General features: G+C 46.1%; 1 protein-coding gene across 1 annotated transcript in view; it reads left to right on the top strand.

Annotated features, from left to right (window-relative positions):
• The first annotated feature begins 387 nt into the window (after window positions 1-387).
• Window positions 388-21,506, top strand: part of LOC126539840 (uncharacterized) — a 118,806-nt gene continuing 97,687 nt past the window's right edge. The window contains exons 1-2 of the mRNA XM_050186665.3: window positions 388-515; window positions 10,547-10,710. Of these exons, the coding sequence (XP_050042622.2) occupies window positions 389-515; window positions 10,547-10,710 (291 nt within the window). The 5' untranslated portion in view covers window position 388. The remainder of the gene's footprint in view (window positions 516-10,546; window positions 10,711-21,506) is intronic.

Here is a 21,506-nt window from a genome sequence, read left to right as displayed (position 1 = left end):
TGTACTTAGGGCCTTGTCCTTCGTTGCCTACTCGGCCGCAGTACGTGACCTGCGACACGCGTGGCTTTGACAGTTTTGGCAAATGTCGGATGAGCAGTGAGAAGAGTCGTTCGATAGCTGCAATGTTTTGCACGTTCTAAACTTTTCCGTGAGACGTCCTCATGTCAGTTCCCGAGACTATTGCCTGACCCAGCGTTTGAGCGATTTCTCAGAGCAGATAATTAGGAATCGGCGTCCTTGGCAGGAGGCCTAAACTTATCTTTTAGCGCGTCTCATTGTGAGCATGTCACGAACAGATTTCCCATTTCTATCTTGCTTGTTTAACACTCTCGGCAAGCATACTTAAAGGCGCTCGCTCTACCCGGCACGTTAGCTATTGCAGCGCCATATGGCTTGGTGTTTCTCGCCACTCCCCGGCCGAAGACAGCGTGCACAAGAAGGGTTCACGATGAGGAACGCCATCATCAGCGCTCTCCTTCTGACTGCTTCACTCCTACAGTGTGACGGGCAACGAGGTAAGCTGACACATCGATCGCGCACGAACAGCTCTGCCTCAGATTCCAAGTCGGGCAGCTTTTTAAAGCGTGTTATAGTCCTCGCTCGCTTATCAAATTTGTCTGCTTCACTGAAATTCCGCCGTTATGCAAAAGAGCTAATATGGTTTAAGGCCAGAAAACACCACTGCTCCTCGGCTCTTCTCGTAGAAGGAGACGAGAAAACCTACTGTTTGCACAGGCCAGATTGCATTCAAGTACGAGGACTGCGCTTCGCTGATGCATCTTGGAATAATCTCCCCATTTTCGGCCAATCCCCATAGCAGCTATATGAGCGGCATGTTCGCTGGACAACAATGTTGTGTGTCGAATGTGTTGGTATGCGAATTGTGTCCGTGTCTGCTTGCGCTAAAACATTGTCGAACAAGAGCAATGCATCGATAGATTCTGGTACCGGCATTACCACGTGCAGTTCTGCATAAACTGCATTGCGCAAATCTTATAGCCCCGTTCCCTCTATGAATTGAATGACGCACTCAGAAGTGCTCGCTTTCAGATAAACCGTGCCACTGCAGAAGTCTCTTTCATGCCGCTTATCGCTAAATGGCATAAAAGAGTGGCGGACTTTTGCAGTGACAGGGTTTCTCTGAAAACGAGCACTTCATAGTGCATTATTCAATCCATCGGCGGAGCGAGGCTTTCAGATTCACGCACTCTTACCACCAAAATAGCAACATCAAACTTTAACAGAATGTTGTATCAGGTAACACTTATTTAGTCTTTCTCTGTAGACCCATGGTGGTCGCTTAGTAGATTTGGTGTTGCGCTGCTAAGCACGAGGCCGCGGGATCAAATCTCGGCCACGGCGGCCGCATTTTATTGGGGGTGAAATGCAAAAAAACACCTGTGGACTTAGATTTAGGTGCACAATAATGAACCCCAGTTGATTAAAATTAATCCGGAGTCCCACACTACGGCATGCCTCATAATCCAATCGTGGTTTTGGCACCTAAAACCCCGTAATTTAGTCTTTGTCTGTAGTGCCTCTGTGGGAAAGGACACCTTTGCCGGCTTTATCGACGAAGAGCGCTAAGCCGTCCACACATGGTGATTCGAACGTGACAAGCCTAACATCAACATTGTGCCGGTCGCGAGCCCATCTCTTTCTTCGTCCTCTTCGGTGCGCCGCGCGATTTTCAACATCTTCCATGGCCGACAATGTCACTTACACAGTTCCAGAGGACAAAGAAGTCTCCCCAAGCGGCGTGTCATCTGCTAGTCGGAGTTTGCATACTCTGGCGTACCCATCACTCTCTGTTAAGATTTCAACTACTTTCGATAATTTCCACAACGTAATGTGTACTTTGTCAGCTCCAATAACGACAAGGTCGGCACTCTTTAGACTGTTTTCTACCTGCTCTGACCTGCTGGGCACGCTTCTTACTGCCAAGATCTATTCTTCATACCAGTGCTGTCAGAAGCCGTTTAGTTTTACAGCGAAGTTGGCTATGGTTAGGTTCTCGTGGATCTCGTCTCCGTGGACATAGAACAACTATACATGCTCCTCTCCACTGCCATCGCCTCTCTCCCAAGTTGTGTATACTCCTCGCCACAAACGCCGTCTGTCTCCCGCTGCACGCGCTCTTCCACGGCCACATATGCGGCGCACTAGAGTGCGCGCCGCGATTGGCTTAACCACGCCATAATAAAACGTAATTTTCTCTATCCACCAATCGTGTGTGACCATCCTTGGCTTGCCGGAGACTTGGCTACGATCGGCGGCATGCGTGATGAGCTACAGCGACAAGTTACAGCCGGTGCGTTGCTGCAGTGCATCTCAGTGGAAGACGTAGAGCAAGAAATTGTGTGCGCGACGCGTCACGACGGAAACGTTTATGGTGCATATCTTCGGTAAGGCTAAGTACCCCGACAAACCATTCATCGTCATCGCGCAAGATTTCAATGTCGGTGAGAGCAGACGCGACGGGGCGTGGATATTTACCTCCATTTTGGAGCGCTTTGGCCTCAAATGTTTCACCGTTGCCACCGTAAAAAATTTTAACTAGTGGGTTTCACGTGCCAAAACCACGATTTCGTTATGAGGCACGCCGTAATGGGAGTCTGGAAATCTTGATCACCCGGGATTCCTTACCGTGCCCTAAATGTAAGTCCAAGGGTGTTTTTGCATTTCGCCCCCAGGCAAACTTCATTCCCTAAATCGAAAAACAACTGAAAAATAATGGAATGGAAAATGCAGCCTCCCTGGCCGGGATTCAATCCCGCGACCTCGTGCTTAACAGACGCCACCACTCGTCACCAATCGTGCACCATACAAACCTTCGGGAAGAACTTTAACACAGTGAAAGTGCAACCACTTGCCCGGTAGCACAGTGATCACAAGGCAATGATTACAATGGTCACGAAATAAATCAAGACAACCGAGATCTTTGGCTAAATGTATCGCTATTTGCCGAATACTAAACTCATCTTAGTCAAGTTTAACATAGGAAATCCCCAACATAGCAAAACAAACCATATCGCCAGCTTCACTAGACTTCCCTCTTCGCAGAGTGGAAGGGCTCTGAATTTTTAGCTGTTTGCATCTCCAGGCTCGCAGAGCGTCTGCACGATTTGCCGAGTTCTCGCTAACTTGAATTTGAGGAAGGACAGTAAGATGTCTACCCACTAAAACGTGCGGGGTGAGTTCTTCGGCATCAGCAACATCATCAGAAATGCATGTGAGCGGTCTAGAATTTATCACTGCCTCTACCTTTATTAATAAAGTGTCGAGCTGTTGGAAGCTGAAGCATCCTTTTCCTAGTATTTTCCTGGGGGAATTTATAGCTAGTCGATTCAATTTCTCCTAAAAACCTTCTCACCATGAAGCGCGCTCGGCAATGAACTTCCACGTGATCTTTGTAGGGGCACAAAACTTCTGTACCTGGACATCGTGTAGAACTCCATATGCAAGCTTAAGTTCGCGACTGGCTGCCCTAAACGTTAGAGCATTGTAGAATAAATTTCATCTGGTAGAATACGAAGAACAGCCAAGAGAAAAGAATTCACAGCCATGTCACTGCAAAGTGCTAAGTGAGCAGATTGCGCGAACGCACAGGCAAACACTGGAATGAATGCTTTCACAGAGCCGTTTCCCTTCACGAAAACTGGACCAGTAAAATATACGTCCGTTGCTTCAAATCGATGAGACTTCGAAACTGGTGGATCAGAAGCGGAGCTATAGGAGCTAGGGCACCTTTAAGGCGAAACCTCGCTCACACTGACTAAGCACAGTTTTCACGCACTGGCGACCACGCACAACCCAAAAGTTCTCACTCAAATCCCGGTGAAGAAGGCGTCGGTGCTCGCTATCCACTATGAGGTGCATGCAACTATGATCGGCGGCTAGGAGCACGGGACATTTTACGTTTTCTGAAGCTGTTACGTTGCCAAGGCGAGTCCTGATCCTGATAATGCCCTTGGCATCCAGGAACGGACGAAGGTCTCGTGTGTACGACGTCTTATCGAGACCACGGACGCCTTTTCCGAGGTCAGTGCAGAAATCTCATTTCCCTAGCTTTGTTCTTGTAAAGTCCTCAGCTACGTGCCTTTCCTTTCTGACATCTTCCGAGCGGAAACGGTTTCAGACTTACTACTCTAAGACACTTCAACAGACTCACCCGCCTATTTTCTTTTTTCATCAAGTAACAGCGCAGATGAGATATTACTTCTTTCTTTCTTTAGCAATGTGTTTCTGCGCGTAATGGCGCTCGCTGGACACTTGTCCACAGAAACAATGACATCAACATCCCAAATTCGCTGTAACAATAAGGGGAGTTCTTCACTGTCACGGCTGTTAGTTTGCAGAACGCAGATATGCATGCTTGTGTGATGGCTGACTTGTAACTCGGAAGACGAAGGTCCTTGAAGAGTCCAGCCAAATTTTCAATTGATTGCGCATTAACTCTTTGTTGTCACGATGCCATCTGATCTCACTGGAAATGGGCCTCATTTTTCATAGTCAGTCGCATCCGGTCAGCAGGCTCACTCCAGGCTCGCAGGTGACGCTTGGGAAAGCAACTGTCTGTCAATGGTTTGCCCCATGCAGCGACAGTTTGCCGAAACTTGTTCGTTTTTGGGGCTCCTATAATCTCATCACAGACAAACTGAACGAGAACGGCTTCCACTTGGACCGGCGCGTTGTCGCGTTGGCTAAGAGACGTAACGCTGACTACCTTCCCATGTCCAGTGTGTTAAGAGCGAGGTCATCAAAACGTGCTGTTGAGCAGATCAATCTCCCTAATAGAAGGTAGTTGAAGCTTCCTGTAAACGACTTCTCACAGAAAAGTTCTGCGGCTACCATTGTCTAAAACAACGCGGACGTAGCAACAGTATGTTGAAGTCGTCAGCCACGAACAGAACATCTGGTGGAGAACCTCGTCAGCAATTTGAGGCGTCGCCTCGATCGTTGCGACGTGCTATTGCAACATCCGGCGTCTTTTCTGGTGTCGAAGAAGGCGAGCTTTTGTTAAATTCAGCGTTGCACATCGTGGAAGCGTGAGGGCGCTTGCGTGCGGTACACTATGACGGCAGTCGCGCAGAACGTGTCCCTTCGTCGAGCACTTGAAGCATCGACCACCTTTCAAGAGCATACCGCGTTTGGCTTCGAGACTAACGTCATTGGTGCATCGTTCGGTGCAGTGGCCCTTGGCACAACAAAATAAGTATGGTTCTGATACGACTTCTGCCTTGTTGTCAAGCACCCTTGCAGCAGGAATCGACGACACATTGAACTCTGAGTGTGTTTAAACCATGTTTCGTTCAACCTCAGTGTCCTAGCATGAGCGCACTTCTCCCTACATTGGACTTCTACATAAGTGAATCTGAGCAGGCGCTCTAACTCCTGTTCAGATGAGTGCTCACGGTCACGTGGGCCTGACACCTGACGGTGTGGTGCAACGATGATCTTGCAATTGTAATATTCTTGTAATATCACTTGTAATATCTCAAGGTATAGCTTTTAAGAGTATTTTACATAGCATTGAAGCGTATCATCAAGCGCTCACCCCAAGATTTGTGAGTCCTCTTCGGTTGAGTTGAATCTCGGCGAACAAATTCTGCCAGGCTGTAACGTTGTTCAAAGATGTCACTTGTCCAAGGATTCGTAAGTTTCGCAACAGCTTCTGCTCGATCAACTTGCGGTTTCTATAGCGCTGCTTTAATGTTCCAAGTGCGTCGATGTGGCTTGATTCCATCACTTTAATTCCAGGGACCGCTTGACCAGCAGCTCCGTCAAGCAGAGAAACCAGGTAATGGAAGTAAACCGTGCCCGACAGCCTCGCAATCTCGTGGGCAGAATGCTGAAACATATCCCAGAACAGCTTCTATGGGGTGATCGTTCCGTCGAAACGTGCATGTTCTAGCCTTGGTAACCTGGTGTGAAACTCACGTTGCAAACGCGTCGTCTTCATTGAGGAAGTAGCCGGTTCGTTCCCGTGAACTGAGGTTGGTGCGTGAGTGGTCGGAGGCGAGGAAGAAACCTTGATCATGTCAATATTGTGCTCGAGCAAGGCCAAAGTAGGCAATGCCAAGATTTCAATGCCAAGGTAGGCAAGAAGCATGCTGGAGACAAGGCAGTGGGGGAATATGGCATAGGCACTAGGAATAGCAGGGGAGAGTAATTAGTAGAGTTTGCAGAACAGAATAATATGCGGATAATGAATACCTTCTTCCGCAAGCGGTATAGCCGAAAGTGGACATGGAGGAGCCCGAACGGCGAGACTAGAAATGAAATAGATTTCATACTCTGCGCTAACCCTGGCATCATACAAGATGTGGAAGTGCTCGGTAAGGTGCGCTGCAGTGACCACAGGATGGTAAGAACTCGGATTAGCCTAGACCTGAGGAGGGAACGGAAGAAACTGGTACATAAGAAGCCGATCAATGAGTTAGCGCTAAGAGGGAAAATAGAGGAATTCCAGATCAAGCTACAGAACAGGTATTCGGCTTTAAGTCACGAAGAGGACCTTAGTGTTGAAGCAATGAACGACAATCTTGTGGGCATCATTAAGGAGTGTGCAATAGAAGTCGGTGGTAACTCCGTTAGACAGGATACCAGTAAGCTATCGCAGGAGACGAAAGATCTGATCAAGAAACGCCAATGTATGAAAGCCTCTAACCCTACAGCTAGAAAAGAACTGGCAGAACTTTCGAAGTTGTTCAACAAGCGTAAGACAGCTGACATAAGGAAGCATAACATGGATAGAATTGAACAAGCTCTCAGGAACGGAGGAAGCCTAAAAGCAGTGAAGAAGAAACTAGGAATTGGCAAGAATCAGATGTATGCGTTAAGAGACAAAGCCGGCAATATCATTACTAATATGGATGAGATAGTTCAAGTGGCTGAGGAGTTCTATAGAGCTTTATACAGTACGAGTGGCACCCACGATGATAATGGAAGAGAGAATAATCGAGAGGAATTCGATATCCCAGAAGTAACGCCGGAAGAAGTAAAGAAAGCCTTGGGAGCTATGCAAAGGGGGAAGGCAGCTGGGGAGGATCAGGTAACAGCAGATTTGCTGAAGGATGGTGGGCAGATTGTCCTAGAAAAACTGGCCACCCTGTATACACAATGCCTCAAGACCTCGAGCGTACCGGAATCTTGGAAGAACGCTAACATAATCCTAATCCATAAGAAAGGCGACGCCAAAGACTTGAAAAATTATAGACCGATCAGCTTACTGTCTGTTGCCTACAAAGTATTTACTAAGGTAATTGCAAATAGAATCCGGAACACCTTAGACTTCCGTCAACCAAAGGACCAGGCAGGATTCCGTAAAGGCTTCTCAACAATAGATCATATTCACACTATCAATCAGGTGATAGAGAAATGTGCGGAATATAACCAACCATTATATATAGCTTTCATTGATTACGAGAAAGCGTTTGATTCAGTCGAAACCTCAGCAGTCATGGAGGCATTGCGGAATCAGGGTGTAGACGAGCCGTATGTAAAAATACTGAAAGATATCTATAGCGGTTCCACAGCCACTGTACTCCTCCATAAAGAAAGCAACAAAATCCCAATAAAGAAAGGCGTCAGGCAGGGAGATACGATCTCTCCAATGCTATTCACAGCGTGTTTACAGGAGGTATTCAGAGACCTGGATTGGGAAGAATTGGGGATAAGAGTAAATGGAGAATACCTTAGTAACTTGCGCTTCGCTGATGATATTGCTTTGCTTAGTAACTCAGGGGACCAACTGCAATGCATGCTCACTGATCTGGAGAGGCAGAGCAGAAGGGTGGGACTAAAAATGAATCTGCAGAAAACTAAAGTAATGTTTAACAGTCTTGGAAGGGAACAGCAGTTTACGATGGGTAGCGAGGCACTGGAAGTGGTAAGAGAATACATCTACTTAGGACAGTTAGTGACTGCTGATCCAGATCATGAGAGTGAAATAATCAGAAGAATAAGAATGGGCTGGGGTGCGTTTGGCAGGCATTCGCAGATCATGAACAGCAGGTTGCCATTATCCCTCAAGAGAAAAGTGTATAACAGCTGTGTCTTACCAGTACTCACGTACGGGGCAGAAACCTGGAGGCTTACGAAAAGGGTTCTACTTAAATTGAGGACGACGCAACGAGCTATGGAAAGAAGAATGATAGGTGTAACGTTAAGGGATAAGAAAAGAGCAGATTGGGTGAGGGAACAAACGCGCGTTAATGACATCTTAGTTGAAATCAAGAAAAAGAAATGGGCATGGGCAGGACATGTAATGAGGAGGGAAGATAACCGATGGTCATTAAGGGTTACCGACTGGATTCCGAGGGAAGGGAAGCATAGCAGGGGGCGACAGAAAGTTAGGTGGGCAGATGAGATTAGGAAGTTTGGAGGATCAACATGGCCACAATTAGTACATGACCGGGGTAGTTGGAGGAGTATGGGAGAGGCCTTTGCCCTGCAGTGGGCGTAATCACGCTGATGATGAAGGCCAAAGCGCTGGTAGCAGTGTCTTCATATTCCATGGCGGAATCATAATTTGCTGTGGGTTGCTCGTTGGTCATGAATAATTCCAACTCGAAGTTGAGCACGGTCAACTGCGAGTTCGTCGCCTTTAACCAGCTACGCAGGACGCGAAGGGGAGCAATGTCGAACTGTTCGGATTTATTGATCTCGTTCACCCCGTTTATGATCTTCGTTTCTTGTGCTCGGCGAGAAGTCCACTTCTTCCTGATGCGCTCCATGACAGTCTGGCTACAGATGGCTCTCCCACATGAAGCCGTAAGTGGAAAAGGCACTGGTTGTCTTCCGGGGTCTCGGCACCAAAATACGAGGGGGGAAAAGACACTTCTAACCGATTTATTAGCGCAGAACGCCAAGCCGTCTAGATATGGCGAACTGAACGTAGCAAGCCAACATTCACTAGCCCACCTCTTCGTCCTCTTTGGTGCGCCCAACAAGCACGATTTCCAACAGCTTTGTGAAATCGTGAATTTATCGACAAGTGAGGGAAGCCTTCAACAAGGTCCAACTGATCTTCGAGCAAGTGTGGAAGCATGTAATGCGTGTAACACCGAGCTAGAGCCTAAGGTCTGCATTGTCCTTAATCGTAAATTTCAGAGCAGCAAAATTTCATGAAGCCTGGTTGTGTCTGCGTTGTCCTTGATTGTAAACTTCTGAGCGAGATTTATTTAAGCCTGGCTGCGCCTCTGCTGCCGCCCTTAATCGTAAACTTTAGAGTAACCAGATTTCGTCGCGTCTGGCTCCGTCTATATTGCCCTTAAACGTAAATTTCAGAGCAACGAGGTCTTATTAAGCCTGGCTGCGTCTGTGTTGTCCTTAATCGGAAATTTCAGAGCAATGAGATTTGAAAAAACTCGGTTGCATCTGCGATGCCCTTCATTGTGAATTTCAGAGCATTAAATTTCGTGACGCCTGGCGGTGTCTGCATTGTCCTTAATCGTAAATTTCTGAGCCTGATTTCTTCAAGCCTGGCTGCGCGTCTGTTGCCGCTCGTAATCGTAAATTTCAGAGAAAGGAGATTTCATTAGGCCTCGTTGCGTCTGCGTTGTCCTTAATCGTAAATTTCAGAGTAATGAGATTTCATTAGGACTTGGCTTAGCAATAAGATGGTGGCTTAGCGGCTATAGTGTTGGGCTGCTAAGCACGAAGGCGGGTGATTAAATTCCGGCCGCGGCGGCCGCATTTCGATGTGCGCGAAACACAAAAACGGATGGGTACCGAGCATTGGGGCACATAAAATAACCCCGTCGTTTAAAATTATCCGGAGCCCCCCACTACGGCTTGCCTCATAGTCAGATCGCTGCTTAAGCACATGAGAATTTAATATTTTTTTTTATTTCATTAAGCTTGGCTGCGCCTGTGTGTTGTAAATTTCAGCGCAACGAGATCTCATTAGGCCTGAATCCATGTGTGTTCCCCCTGATTGTAAATATCAGAGCGACAAAGATTTATGAAGCCTGGCTGCAGAGTGTTACAGAATTTAAACATACGTACCACAGTATTGGTTTATAGCGTTGGTTACTGAACGAGCAGCTGATAATATTGGAAGCTTTCATAATTTCAATGCATGTGGTGTTGTTTGTGAATTGGAATAACTATAGTGGGGGAAATGGCATGCTCGAAACAAAACTTTTTCCATCAGCGCTTTCATGACTCACGCAGCATAGGAGCGGGACGCGATAACCACGGCGCCATTAATCGACATTCGCGCTTAATATCTTCTGCAAGGAATGCACCGCACGAAGGCATTACGATAGTGGCGGCGTCAGTACGCGTGTTTCGGAGCTCATAGCAGGCAATATTATCTGTAGTGTATGAGGTCGATGTTGCGTGCATCTCTAAAGAAACAATTCTTGAGAAGTGGGCCTAGTCAGGCGTGCAAGGCCCTCGTAGTAAACAATCCGGAGGAAATTGCTCATCTGCAGATTTTTTTTTTTATTTAGCGCGTGTTCGTTTCTCAGAAAGCGTATTTCGGTGAGCGCTGTGCCGACTCTTAAATAATATCCAGCATAAAAATTGTCTTTTGCAGAAGCTGATGCGGACACCGGTTACTACGGTGATTCACTAGACACGACGGAGAGTGGTATGGCAGCGGTCGCGGCTGGCATCGTAAACTTCGTCAGAGGATCTCTTGGCTCTGGTGCTGCCACTCGGCCACCAGCACCACCAGTCAGAAACTCACTGCCACAACAGGTGAGCGCAACACGGATACATCGAATGATCGTGGATATGCAGTCGCCAACTAAAATTTTCTTGCGATCAATTATATGGACACTCCAGGTGCATTGCTAGCGTCGCTGGGAGGTTGCGCCCGAGGGCAGCCACAGGAAGGCGGGCCGGAGGAAGTGCGCCTGTCGTGCGCGAGGCGAATGACGTTCCTTTCAGGAAAAGTTCCCTTTTTCAGGGAATTCTAGGCCACAAACTTCGACGAAAGGGAAGGAGGGAATCTTTGTGAAACTGCAGGGAATGTTAAGATTGATGAACCAAATATTAGAATGATGCCCTTGATGATGCAATCACTTTGACAAACCACAACACAGCCTTTTTGTCCGCGGACCAAACTTGGAGCCAGTCGGCTTCAAGTTCTCATCGCCTTTGCTGTTGAAAAGCTGGTTTGCTGTTTCTGTACAAATCGCCAACTGCAATTTATTGCATCAGTATTCGATAACGTAACCTACTCACTATCGCTAAGAAGCGGCTACCCACGAATTAGTTGGTGCTATAGAACTCTCTGCAAGGAAGAAACGCCGGGAACCCGCATAATAAAGTGTCACATTAGACGCTGAGTACTGGCATTGCTATTCGACCGAGGTGCTGAATAAACTGTAGTGTTTTTTTTAATAGACACATACACATGTATGTGAATGAAATAATTCTGCCGAAGTCACGATTTAATTATGAGACACGCCTTAGTGGGGGACTACGGATGAATTTTCACCACCACGGGATATTTCACGTGCCTTCAATGGACACCACAGGGGCGCTATGGCATGCCCCACCAAACTGCGGCCGCGACGACCGGGATGCAACACCACGACGTCGTGCTTTGTAGCGCAACACGATAGACGCTAAGCAATTACGCTGGCCCCAGAGGAATAACTCAATGCCCGAATGGATCTCTCGCAAAACACCATGTTGTCCAACCTTGCTTTGATCTGCTCTGCTCAGTCAAATATATAAAATGCGGGATCGAATCCCGACCACAGCAGCCGCATTTCAATGGAGGCGAAATGCGAAAACACCCGTGTACTTAGGTTCAGGTGCACGTTAAAGAACACCGGGTGGTCAACATTTCCGGAGTCCTCCACTACGGCGTGCCTCGTAATCAGAAAGTGGTTTTGGCACGTAAAACCCCATGATTTAAATATATAAAATTATGTGAGTAGTTTCTGCAGCCATGTAGATGTACTAGAAAAAACGTTGAAGTCTTCCAATCTACTGACCAACCCAACGCTAATAATGTCCTTGAAAAGCTGTCCTCAGAAGTCAAGGAGCTTGCAGGGAAATGGGACGATCCAGAGAACCGCCTTCGCCGAAACAACCGGTAATTTTGGGGAATTACAGACTCCAGTGGCGAAACGTGGGAAAAGTCTGAGTCGCATATCATATCATTCTGTGCAGAACACCTTGGAGTAACACTCTCGAGTTCTGATATCGGGCGAGCTCACAGGCTTGGTGGTTTTCGCGATAATAAACAATGTCCCATTATAGTCAAACTACGCAGCTTTAAAACGAAATCGAATATTTTGTCTTCTGTATCTAAACTAAAGGACACGTCATTTTCAATTCGAGAAGAATATTCTACACGTGTACGCAAGTTCGAGCTAAATTATACGCATATGGGCTCAATAGTAATGTGCCGTTAAGGATCCGTTTTGATAAGCTAGCCATTGGTAACAAGCAGTACACTTATGACGCCGGATCTGATTCTGTACTCGAATAGAAAATATAGCGTTCACCACGTATTCCAAGACTTCCACAGCCAACATCGTATCGGCCACTACATCGCCCTGTCAGCGCACCTGCATACCAAACAATATCGGCTCTACTTACCAATATCCGTAGCTACTTTCCTAAAAGGGAACACGTCGAAGCCATTATAGAAGATTACTGACATCGTTTTTTTTTTTGCAGAAACATGGCTAACCCCTGCTATCTCATCCGATGAGCTACTGACTAATATGCCATTTTCTGATCACATACGTGACATGGTTGGACGGAAAGGCGGTGGTGTTCGTGTTATCGTGAATCCCAACCTACCTTCATCTGCACTCGATATTGGATGCCATCACGAAATTCTCTGCGTGAACATATCTCTCACTGGAAGCACTAAAATACTGATCGCTCGCTGTCGCGCGCCTGACTGTGTTATTTCCTTCGTGAAAGAACTACAGTCCTTCTCGGTTTGCACCACTGCTTTCCTAGAGCCAACGTTGTTCTCTGCGGTGATTTAAATTACCTTGATATAGTCTGGGATACTTTATGCGCTACTTCTAGGCAACCCAAAGAATTCCTCGATCTTATACTTATGTATAATCTTACACAGACAGTCAATATGCCAACTAGGATCAACAACACCCTTGACCTAGTTTTCCTTTCACATCCCGAAATTGTTCACTCAGTTTCTCGTGCTCACGGTCTCAGCGATCACAACATAATTTTATTAAACCTATCAGTGTCTAAGCCTCCCCGTAACCCTTCCACTAATGTTATCCATGATTACAACAAAGCAGATTTCACTACTATAAACGCTCAACTCACGATTTTTTTTTCACACTTTCAAACAGCTCGCGCCTTCCAGGACTGTTAACCAAAACTGGTTAACATTCGAGCACAAACTCTTGGCACTAACTGACGCCTGTGTTCAAGTCATTTACATTCGTGACGACACTGGCAAACCCTGGTTCAGTAGTGCCTTAACGAAGCTATTCCGGAAGAAAAAACGTCTTTTTCGCATAGCTAGGCATTCTAGTCCAGCCCTCAGGTGGGAAAAATGCTTCACATGTCTGAAAAAGTGTACAAGCTTCTTGAAAACCTCCAAAAATAAGTTGTTTCATCAGGATCTACTGAACATAATGAGCGAAAATCCGCAAACATTCTGGAATCAGATTGCCTCTTCTAGCTATCAATCGCACAACATATTGCTTTCTAACCCGGATGGTTCACAGGTGTCGCCTGATGAATGATCTGATGTTATGAACTCTTATTTTTCGTCGATATTCACTCAGGAACCGCATCATAACATGCCAAACCTTCTTGGTCCCAAATTTTGTCAGATGCTGCCCTCTACAGTTACGGCGGAAGGCATCGAAAACCTGATCGACAAGTTGAAATTATCAAGCAGTCCCGGCCCCGATAACATATCTGCTAAAGTGCTCAAAGCAACCGTAGTCCAATCAAGTCGTTTACTACCAATAATCTGTACTCAATCCTTCAGTGAAAACGCGCTTCCAGATGACTGGAAGATCAACAAAGTGGTTCCTGTATTCAACAGTGCTAGCCGGTCTGATCCTTCAAATTACTGTCCAATCTCTTCAACGTGCATTGCATGCAAACTAATGGAACATATAATTTATTCTCAAGTCGCCCTACACCTTGATAAAAACGGGTTCTTTTTCGCCAATTAACACGACTTCAGGTCTGGTCTTTTTGGCAAGACGCAACGTTGTGAATTTACCACTGAGCTTCATTTGAACCTAGATTCATTGTTTCAAACTGATGTAATATCCTTAGACTTCTCAAAGGCATTCTATCGTGTTCCCCATCTACGACTAATGTGCAAACTCTTTTCTCTCAACCTACACCCGCAAATTTTAGCCTGGATAAATTGCTTCATCACCGACCGCCTTCAGTACACCGTTATAGGAGGATGTCCTTCAGCCTCAAACAAAGTATTTTCTGGAGTTCCACAAGGATCAGTCCTTTGTCCCCTTCTCTTTCTCATCTATATTAATGACCTCCCTTGTTGTATTTCATCATCTATACGCCTGTTCGCGGACGACTGTGTCATTTATTGTCGAATTTGTACTGAGTCCAACCAAGCGCTTCTTCAGAACGAACTGCATTTAATAAATAACTGGTGTACCAAATTGTTGATGCAGCTTAACATTTCCAAATGCAAATTTATTCCAATTTCCAACAAGCACGCTAACATCACCCACACGTACTCATTACGCACATTCAACACCTCGCGAGTACAAACGTATCGCTACCTCGGTATCCTAATCATAGCAATCTAAACTGGTCGGAACACATCAACAAACTGATCGCCGACAGCGCTAAAACGCTAGGCTTCATCAGAAGAACATTATCGTTGTCACCCCCTTCCGTCCGTAAACTGGCATATGAAACTTTTGTTCGAACAAAACTTGAATACACTTCCGGGATTTGGTGTCCAGATCAAACAAATCTAATGAATCCAATTGAATTGGTCCAGGAACGTGCTGCTCGATTCATATCTTCAATATATGACTACAAAAGTAGTATCAGTAGCAGTAAGTCATTGCTCAATCTACCCACAGTGGTCTATAGACGCAAGACTGCACTGCTATGCTTATTGCACAAGCTGTACTACCATTTTCAACACCGGTGCGAATCATTTCTTCTACCACCAGCACGTTCGTCACGACGACTGTTCAATTCACTCAGTTTACAGCGCCTGTATGGATCAACTTCTACCTTCAATAAGTCATTTTTACCCACAGCAACCCAGGAATGAATTGAACTCCCACATGCAATTGCCATGGAGCATGCTACTGAATAATTTATAGAGGGGTTGTAAATTTATTTTGGAAATTAGAATTGAATGATTTCTCTTTTCATTTTGTTGACGCATTTGAAGTCACCTCTACTCCTATTTTATTTCACTGCATTACTTAACCTGCGTTATTTCAATTGATTCTTGTTGTAACATCTTTGACTTGTGTATGTCTATTATGAACCCCCCCCCATTTTTAATACCCTGTAAAGGGTCATTATTGGTCCAATAAATGACGATATAGAAAATAGTACGCCATAGGTTGTTATCGGAAACTAAATTTCCGAGGTTTCGGCTGGTGGACTAGCCTTTGGAAAGACTGTGCACTGAAATAACAATGTATATATTGACACGTCTACTTGTCTTCATCGGGCGACACGTTTCACCGCCTAACAAATGTTATCGCACAGCGCAGGCCACGCTTGCATGTGTGGGAAGTTTCTGGAATGTTATCGATGCTTCCATCCGCTGTTTGCGACCGAACCTTGTGTAATCTGATTGCATGTGTGCGCGACGCGAATAATGTAGAACTTTGTGGAAGGCACGCTGGTCCCAGCGATTACTCTGGAACATTCGACGACTGATCTATAAAAGCCGACGCGCTTGACCCGCAGATCAGATTTCGACGACCGCCGACTGAGTTCGCAGTTGTCGACGTTCTTTAAGTGTAGCCTGTTTTTGTGGACACAGGTTCGCCCAATAAAAGCTAGTTTCTTCTTTCACACTATTGCTACTGTGTTCTTCATACGTCACTTCACGTGACTATATATATATATATATATATATATATATATATATATATATATATATATATATATATATATATATACACACGAGAAGAAAAGGGGCTAAACGAGGGGCCCGATTTTTATTAGTCATATCATAAGAAGCCAACAAACACTGACACCAAGGACAACATAGCGAAAATTACGTGTGCTTAATAAATGAAATAAACGATAAATAATGAAAATGAACGTGGACGAAAACACAACTTGCCTCAGGTGGGGACCAAACCCACAACCTTCGCATTTCGCATGCGATGCTCTACCAATTGAACTACCACGGCGCCGTTTCCCCTTCCACTTTCTTGGGTATTTATGTTTCCTAGTAGAACCCTGGGAGTGTTTGCCAGCGCCCCCGCTAGCAGAACTTAACGGCGGATGTAGAACATCCTTTCTGCCGCAGGCGTCACGAGAACGTGATCTTTTGGGTGAAGGCAACCGGTCAATAAACCCACACATGCAACCTGAAGCCATCAATGTTGCCGGATTCGAGACCTTCATTATGGAATAAACGAGAAGAAAAGGGGTTAACCGATGGGCCCGATTTTTATTAGTCATATCATAAGAAGCCAACAAGCACTGACATGTTTATGTAATAAACGAGAAGAACAGGCGCTAACAGAGGCGCCCCATTTTTAGTAGTCATATCATAAGAAGCCAAAAAGCACTGATATGTTTATGTAATAAACGAGAAGAAAAGGGGTTAACCCAGGGGCCTGATTTTTATCAGTCATGTTACAAGAATCCAACAAACACTAACACCAAAAACAATATAGGGGAAATTACTTGTGCTTAATAAATGAAATAAAGAAACGATAAATAATAGGAAATGAAAGTGGATGAAAAAACAACTTGCAGCAGTTGGGTACCGAACCCACTTAACGTTATTACATAACGAGAGTTTCGACTCCGGCAACATTGATGCATACAGGTAGCATGTGTGGGTATATTGCCCGGTTGCCTTCACCCAAAAGATCACGTTCTCGTGACGCCTGTGGCAGACAGGGTGTTCCACATCCGCCGCCAAGGTCTGCAAATGGGGGCGCTGGCTAGCACTCCCAGGGTTCTACTAGGAAAATTAAATACACAAGAAAGTTGATGGGGAAACGGTGCCACGGTAGCTCAATTAGTAGAGCGTCACACGCTACATGCGAAGGTTGTGGGTACGGTCCCCACCTGCGGCAAGTTGTTTTGTTTCATCCACGTTCATTTCCATTAATTTATCGCTTCTTTATTTCATTTATTAAGCAAAAGTAATTTCCCCTATGTTGTCCTTCGTGTCAGTGTTCGTTGGCTTCGTATGATATGACTATATATGTGGGTCATTCCACGCCAACTGTCCGAACCGTGGTGTTCAACCATCAGCGATTCCTTTGAAAAAAATTGAGGATTATCTATTTAAAGCAACAAATATATCTGTAAAACATTTTCGCGAAAAAAGAATTTTCAGCACCGCTAGGAGAAGTGAAGTTTTTTAGAAAGCTCGAAATTATGAGTCGTAAAACGCATTGTCAAAAACCTTTATCTACTTAAGTTAGGCGAGCACGCAATTTTTCTTTGAAGATTAAGATAGGCTTTTCACTTAAAAAAAAGTGTTATCGATCTTTACGTTTACGTGAGTTTTTTATACGGCACCAAATATGCAAAATTTGGTGCATATTGGGAATTTCTTTTGCAGAAAGATACCTTTCACCGAAAGGTCATACGTCATAGTAACTTTTTGCCAGCAATTGTACTGTTAGTTAAAAATCTTTTGGGACGAATATAACGTGAAATGGCCTGTACATCTGGCGACAAAGTTGCAAAAAAGTTAGCCTTAGTCTTTGTTTAGTCGTAAATTTAGCATGGAGGCATTCGCTGTTTAGTGGGTTTATTAGAAACATTCATTGTCTACGAACTCAGAAAATTCTATCAAATTACTTTTTGTTTTAGGCCAGAAAAAATTTTGCAATTTACGTTCTACCGGTCTCCGTGCTTGCACGTGTTTCCCCTCCGTAGGATACCTAGCGGTAAGTAGAACTTACCTCGACGCAATATTTCCTGAGCCGATGGAGGAGCATTTAGACAAGATAATCAGCTCCTCAAGTTTTTAGTTGGGTGCTGTATTAGAAATTATTGGCCTAGCCAATAAAAAATGCGAGCCCCAATAGAGCGCATTTAACCGGATGTCGCCTTACACCGATGGACTGCATAGCGTTGTCACGGGGCATAGGAAAGTTACGACGGTGAGTACAGAGTGCAGGTACGTACACTAAGATTAAGAAAAGGGCGAAAACTTTGTGAATAAGAAAATAATCTATTGCTTTTTTACGGCAAACATGCAGCAAATATCAACCAACCAATCGTGTTTTAGCGACCATGTTATCAATGATGTCAGAGGACTCATTATGCTAGAAAAGGTGAGGCCTGCAGACAGGACACAAGATGAATCCTTGCATAATGAATCCTTACCAACTAGCTCAGCTTTCTGTCGTTTTACGGTTAGAGGAGTGATGTCGACTCGTCATTAAATGTATTGGCATGCTTAAGTTCAAACGAATACATTTAGCAAGATGATGGAAAGAAATAAATACGTTTGGTTGCTCATTATTCAAAAAACAAGCGTAATATAACAGGGACACAGACAGAGATGACGACAGGACGAACGCTCATCCTGTCGTCATCTCTGTCTGTGTCCCTGTTATTTCGCGCTAGTTTTTTGAATAATGATGACACACCAACTAGCCCAGCGTTCTGCCTTGATCGTTTAGTGGCTCGCTCTCTCGGTCTTTCTTGTAGTTAAATGTTAAATTCACACCAAATCAGGCAGTCCGCTGACCTTTGTGAAGCGCAGGATTTAACATCCAATCTGCAATAACTGAAGAAAAACTTGGAGGACGCTTACGGGCCGCCTTCAGGATTGGAACGCGATAGCGTTATCGCCCCCCGTTCGCACCACCCACGCATTCGCTTGGCATGCTCTCGAGTCACACAAAGACGAATCGTGCGCCTGAGCAAGCGGAACGAACCAAAGAACTCGGTGTCTCGGAGGGAGAAAGGATCTACGCGAGCCAAACGTCGTGATCGGCCCGGAAGTCGGGCCGCGACGCACCATGAAGGCGGACGGGATCATGGGGCTGACGCCTCGATGGGATCGTCCTCTATCTCGCTTGGGAGCACCACGCAGACGCGTGACTCTTCTCCAGCCGCACGGCACACATCGCAGGGGACGCTTTACGACCAGACGCGCTACGGCGCAGCGATCACGTCGGAGGTGTCCCGCATCGGACGCCGCACCTAGGAATCGCGCTGTGAGCGGAAAGAGGAGCCGTGTCGCCTAAACACGAGGGTTCGAGTGACGCACGCCGGAGGTCGGAAGGGGAAAGAGCGAGAAAACTTATTAAACGCAAGGGTAATTGGGCATCCTCGCACAGGTCCCCGCACGGCCCCAATGCGCTCAAACGAGACGAGGGGGAGAAGCGGGCGAGTGGCGCGCCACCTGTCGAGGCAGCGCCGTACATTGCGAGGAGGGGTCTCCTGTGTTTGCCGCAAGATTGCTCCGCGTGTGCGCCAAGCGCAGAAGAAATGTAACGGAAATGTACTTCGCTACGCATTTAACTGCGACTTCTGTAATTTATATGCTCATAATTACCGATATACACCGCAGTATAACTTCCTACGGCTTGTTTATAAGGCAACACCGCATTCACTAGAGGCGCTTTTGTCGCACTTTGAACCGTTGAAGTCATGGCTGAGTCTAACTTTGCTCGCCTCAGCTCAAGCGTAGCTGAAGTGCTTTATCGTTTGTGACTTATTGTTCCTCATGTGAACTTCGGAAATAAAGAAAAAAAAAGTCATGGCTGAGTGGTTGCGTCTCCGTCTCGCACTCCAGAGACCCTGGTTCGATTCCCACGCAGCCCACCTTGCAAGCTGTTTTTATTTATGAATTGCCTGCCGCCATTTTTCGCTCACGGCCAACGCGGCTGACGCCGACGACATCCGCTTTTCTGCGGCACAAGCGCCTTAAAGGGAAGCTGAAGAGTCTGTCGAATTTAATAAGACGCTCATATACGGATGGGGTACCTTATAAACCATGTAGGTAAAATTTTGGGTTTTTTTTTCAATTAGGAGCGACGTAATCGTCGGTTGAAATTGCGCTGTAGCTCCGCCCCCCGTCGAGTGCCGCGCGCTGCTGCTAACGCTGACGATGCGAGCGGAGACCGGAAACCGCGGTGTTGTGACGTCAACTCTAGTGCTTCGTTCCGCGCTTGTTTCTGCGTGCGTGCCATCGTAATCTGCTTCGATCGACCCTGCAATCCTTTGTTGGTGCGTCTGCGTGTATGTAGAGTGGTAGTCAACGTGCTTGGTAGTCGACGTGAGTGGTAATCAACGGGAGTGGAAGTCAACGTGGTAGTCAACAGATGAAGGTCACTACACGTACTGCATGAACCGGGAAGCTTTTCAGGCGTTTAAACCGTCTTTGTAGATTGCCGACAGCTTTGGATAGCGCAAAAATGCCGACGATCGCATCCCCGCTTACGTTCCACGAGGAGGCATGCAGGAACACAACACTACAGTTGTTTGACCGGAAACGAGCTCACTAGATCGGCGAAAGATCGGCGAGATCACTAGATCGCTTTGCAAAAAACATACTCACCAAAGAGCATTTCCAACACGCGGAGATACCAAGACTTTGCTTTCGTTCGCGTCGAAAGCACTGCTCGCACCAGCATCGTTTGCTTCTTCGAGAGGCCGGCTCTTCGCAATCGGCTCGTACATGTAGGGAGTAACGCCGAACTCCTCAGAAAAACGCAGTCTCTCTAAATTTTCCATTACTGTCTCAGAAAAACAGCACCAAACTACCTGGCACAGCGCGTCATGTGTAGCGGCAGCGGTCGGTTACTAGTGTTGACGTCGCGAGGCGCCCGACCAATCACAGGCGGAAACGAGACGCGCGAGCTGGGCGTGTCCGCTGCTGCACTTTTCGTCAAAATAAAATATATTTGCGCTTTCTTTCGCTCAATTTCGATACGATATTCGAATTCGGAGGGCTGAAAACCATTATGTAAAGATGTTCACTCATTTTTTCTGGAAAACCTTTCAGCTTCCCTTTAACGCTTTTGCGTTAAAAAATGGGAAGGTTGGTTCGACCTATCGACTGTAAAAAGGTTGCGCCTCGAATCAGCGGTTCTGCAGCTCACCGGAGCAGATTGGCGCGAAGTTTGAACTTGCATTGTTACGAACCGCCGGAAGTGTGTGCTGCCGACGTGCGTCGCAACAATGCCTACGGACCTTCCGTAGCAGTTTTAGTGAAGCAGACGCACCCCTGTTTTTTTCTGTGGCACTTTGAAGAAGACTACCAAGGCCCGCGCCGTTATTGCTTGAGTGTATATGTTGCTGGCTGACACTCACCATCACAGACCTAAACAATTTTCGAGCTTACACAGCGCACTCCAAAGTCAGCTTCTTTC

Source organism: Dermacentor andersoni, chromosome 2, assembly GCF_023375885.2.
Source record: "Dermacentor andersoni chromosome 2, qqDerAnde1_hic_scaffold, whole genome shotgun sequence".
Taxonomy (NCBI): domain Eukaryota; kingdom Metazoa; phylum Arthropoda; class Arachnida; order Ixodida; family Ixodidae; genus Dermacentor; species Dermacentor andersoni.
Note: the sequence above shows the minus strand (reverse complement) of the source record. Positions and strands in the feature narration are given on the sequence as shown.